The sequence below is a fragment of the Sinocyclocheilus rhinocerous genome, unplaced genomic scaffold, assembly GCF_001515625.1.
Source record: "Sinocyclocheilus rhinocerous isolate Xijiao unplaced genomic scaffold, SAMN03320098_v1.1 scaffold1655, whole genome shotgun sequence".
Taxonomy (NCBI): Eukaryota; Metazoa; Chordata; class Actinopteri; order Cypriniformes; family Cyprinidae; genus Sinocyclocheilus; species Sinocyclocheilus rhinocerous.
The window spans coordinates 680,373-684,853 of NW_015655597.1; the positions used below are offsets into that span (position 1 = coordinate 680,373).

The 4,481-nt window shown below is 38.4% G+C and overlaps 1 protein-coding gene across 6 annotated transcripts in view; it reads right to left on the reverse strand.

Annotated features, from left to right (window-relative positions):
- The window catches only part of LOC107718733 (glutamate receptor ionotropic, kainate 1-like), a 69,444-nt gene that overhangs the window by 45,585 nt on the left and 19,378 nt on the right, over positions 1-4,481 (reverse strand). For all 6 annotated transcript variants that reach the window (XM_016525943.1, XM_016525941.1, XM_016525945.1 and 3 more), the window contains exon 3: positions 3,658-3,915. In XM_016525943.1, the coding sequence (XP_016381429.1) occupies positions 3,658-3,915 (258 nt within the window). The remainder of the gene's footprint in view (positions 1-3,657; positions 3,916-4,481) is intronic.

The following is a 4,481-nucleotide window of genomic DNA, read 5'->3' on the forward strand; positions in this document are numbered from 1 at the left end:
TCATGGTACAGTGGGCGGAGCTTCCCTCCGCGCTCTCGCTGTTCATGACACTCTCCACCGTGGCGAGCTCTGTTGCCGGCTCTCACACCTGGTCTGACGTTGTGGGCTTTGGCTCCGCGGCGATCCTCAGCTGTCACAGTCAATGGCGATGACTCGTCGGTCACAGCGGGCTCTGGCTCTCCGTCAACGGTGGGCTTAGGCTTTGGCTCCGCGCAGCGGGGAGATGGTGGGCTGGGCTCTGGGACAAAAAACGGGAAAAAAAAAAACGGATAGAAGGGGCGTTGCTACTTTAACTTTTCAAGGTCCGGTATTCTGTCACGGCTGTGTCGAGGAAGGCACACGAGAACGATGATAGAATTAATATGGAGTTTAATAACATCCAAGACGAAGATAATCCACAGAGAATGAAGGGTAGACAGACACCAACACAAACGTAATACCGGACAAAGAAACACTGAACAGACTGCAACTATTATGGGGAACGTAAATGAGGATAATTACTAGACACACCTGAACATAATGACACAATCAACAGGAGACAGAAACTAGGTCACACAGAGAACATGGGGAATGAAAAACACAACGTAAATGAGGATAATTACTAGACAGACCTGAACATAATGACACAATCAACAGGAGACAGAAACTAGGTCACACAGAGAACATGGGGAATGAAAAACACAGCAAAACGTCCATAACTGTGACAATGACTCTGATGGATTCAATTACATATAGGGCTCCAGTACATGTAGGGGCACCTGGGAGTCACAAAGCTGAAATCAAAAGCTTTTTCATTGCTCCTGTTCCCTTGTTTTTATTATTCTATATTATTCCCTTCATATTCTCAAAATTTAGCATTATAAACCACGCTTTTACAGAATTAAATATTTTGATGAAAATATCCTATGCAAGATCACAGGGAATTCAATAAAAGAAGTGGCAGAGCAGACTAATATTACGGACACAAATTTATTATAATAGCAGTGCTATACACAAGTTAAATGTAAATGACATGGATAAAGAAATATGTTGGTCATAATAAAGCCCAATAATACATCCAAAACACAGATTTGAGCAGCAAAACTGCTTTGATGCTCAGAAAAAAAGAGGTATGTAACACCTTTTAGTTACAGGCTACAGTTATTTGCTTTGATTTAGTCTTGGCCATATAATGACGTACTACCAAGCAATGATAAGATCATAAATCATGCAATCAAATAATGAGATTTATAGACATAAACACACAGAAAGTAGTTTGTGTTTTCAAACAGATGGCTTACAGAAATTCCAGACAAATCACACTAGAGCAGAGACGGTGTGATGTGTAAATACTAGGGTAAATTTGTGCTGGCATCTGCTCCCTGAGCTCCACTAATGATTTCGATCCAAGTCACTGGCTATGAATCAGACACACTAATCATTTTGAAACTGGTCAATCTGACACAAATTTTATCTGTTCAAAGCAATTTCTGCAAAGAAATTGGCTGCAGTGTCGGCATGCTCATTTTAAGCTGTATTCGCAGGGCAATTTGCCATTTGATTTGCCTTGCCTTGTGGTTATTTGTTTTTATGTGTTATTAAACTCTAGATTTGTTTGTCTGCATTTGATTTGCTCTCCAAATTAGTTTGCTCCCATCAGGGGATCACTTGAAATCTGTTACTGAACTACAGCATAATGCAGAATTTGCATATAATATGATTATTTTGATACATTGTGTTGGTCTTTTTGCTGCTTTTTTTTAATTGACAGGAGAGGGGGAGTTGGATCAGGATGTGACGCAGGACAGATTTTCTCACACTACAGCAACATAAATACTTTTAAAGACATCATAAAACAGATTTGCAACATTTAGCAGATTGTCTAGTTGGACATAATGCAACGACTAACTTGATTTTGTGGATCATACGCGATGATGATTTTCCCTGTCTGTGTGTCCCTGTCCCTGATTACATCAAAAAAGAAGTCATCTCAGAGGCAGAGAAAGTTCTTACAATTTGATGACAGATTTGATAAGTATTTTTTTTCTTTAGAATAATGCACACTGATGAATTATGCACAATACTCACCAGAGACAATTTATTAAAATGCAGAGTCACACTTAATGTCATTGTGACGAGAGGGGCGGGGCCGAGTGCCGTGGGAACGGAGCGAGGCCAGTGGAGTAAATGCTAATGCACGACACCTGCGCCACTCACCGGTCTCGAGTCTCACGGAGGAGCTCCGGAAGGATAAAGGAGGAGTGACGACAGTGTTGGACGAGAGAGGACCAGGCCTGGAGTTTATTTTGTGTTTTGTGTGCGGCAGTCGTCCGCGAGGGCCTGCCGCTTTAATTTCATTTTGTGTTTGTTTATTTTATTAAAATCTTTAATGTTCGCCGGTTCCCGCCTCCTTCTTCGCGATCTACAAATGACGTTACAGTCATGTTAAGGTGATTTATATATACAGCTATTGTTTGATTCTTCTGATAGAGTGTGAGTAATGGGACACATCTTATTTTTTTGAGAGAAATAATAATAATTCTAAATCTGAATAACTGTCACAATCACAGCATTTCTTGAATATAAGCCAAGGCCTATGAAATACACACCTGTAATAACCAGTAAACAACGTGGGAGGAGATGTTCAATATTCACTCAATATTTCACTGTTTTCAAAACCATATTGGTTTAGAAAAGGTCACAAAGTCAAAATATATAGAAAATGAAATATGGTATTTGAATGATGCTGTCAAAAGGAAATAAACTGATAAGGTCAAGGGCGAGTTAAAGGGGTCATATGATGCTTTTTTAAAGATCATTATTTTGTGTATTTGGTGTAACAGAATATGTTGACATGCTTTAATGTTCAAAAAACACATTATTTTTCAAATACTGTACATTTGACTTAGAAAAACAAATGAACACTTCCTACCTGAAATCCCTTTAAACTCGTCAATATCACATTTAAAACATTTCACCACTGCATTTCAAAGCAGGGATTTAATGCCAAGAAACTGAATGTAAATGCTGTGAGTGACAGCGCCCTGCTAATTAAAGTAAAACCAACATTTACACATTACGGGCTGACTGTGTGTGATGTCTCGTCTTTAAATTAGCTGTTTCCAAACCAGTTACAGAACTGTTCTATATCAAACATTAGCAGAACAAAAAATTCCTCCTGGCTGATGAGTACAATATGCAAGTTGACAGCATAAATGTATAAAATGCATGAGGGGATCCCTGCTGAAAAGACAAGCCTAGACCACCATGTGTTTCCAGAAGCTGGTTTAATGTAAAGCTATGCTGTTTACCAACAAATCTTAACCAGCATGGCCTTGAGTGGATATCAGCACACCATTATCCCAGGCTTGAAAAAAAGCATCCAAAATATATAATGCAATAAGCAATGCTGGGGTTACTGATGAATTCAGTGAATTCCTACTTGTTTAAAATATAATAGAATGTAAATGTATGTAGACATCAGTTATTCTTTCCAGCACAAAAGAGAATTTCAGTATAAATGTTGTGGCCTGCAGTGTCCCATTTTAAAGCTCAAAGTTATGAAGATCCCACTTCAAAAAGCCTCTCAACAAAACCTCAAAAAAGCACATTGAGCTGCCCTTCAAAAATCCCTTTGTAAAAACTGTCACCCCTTTCCAATCCATAACAGTCACTCACCTGTGCTGTCCTCGTAAACCACAGTAACAGACTTCCATTTGTAGAAAATGACAATGTCCAGGATAGCCCTGCTTATGGAGGTGTACTCAGGGTAGAGGTTAATGTAAAAATTGTCCTTATTGTCCACAGACGGGTGTTTCCAGCGCGTCTGGATGTGCGGCACCTCTAGGGCATTGCAAATGGATTGGACGGCACTGACCGAGGAGCTGTGAGAGGGGCCGAAGACCGCCGCAACCCCCAGGGCCAGCTGGTCACATACTGAGAGAAGAAAAATTGAGAGCAGACAGGGGAAGAAAAACATGAAAAATGAAAAAAATATGTGGTGGTATGAGAAAAAGAGAAGAGAAAAGCATAGAACAAAGTGTGTACATAATAAAAGCAATAGTCTAGCCTTGTTAGTTCTGCTAATTTTTCAATCAATTAGCTTACAATGGTATTTTCAATGAAAGTTGTTGTTTCTAATTTAAAGCATTAGAGGTACAAATAATGTTTTTGTTGTAAGTAGGGATGTAACGATTCACTCAACTCACGATTCGATTCACAATTTTGATTTCACGATTCAATTAGATTCACGATTTTTTTAACAAAATGAGATTTAAGACAAATTATAAATTAAATGTGTCCTTTTATTATTGCTTGGACAAAATACTGTGTTTCTTTGTGAAATTGAAATATAACACTATAATAATAATATACTAATATAGCACTTGTAAATTATTGCTCTTTTGTTGGTTTTGATTGCTTCTATTGTCCTCATTTGTAAGTCGCTTTGGATAAAAGCATCTGCTAAATGACAAAATTTAAATATAATGTAAATGTAAATA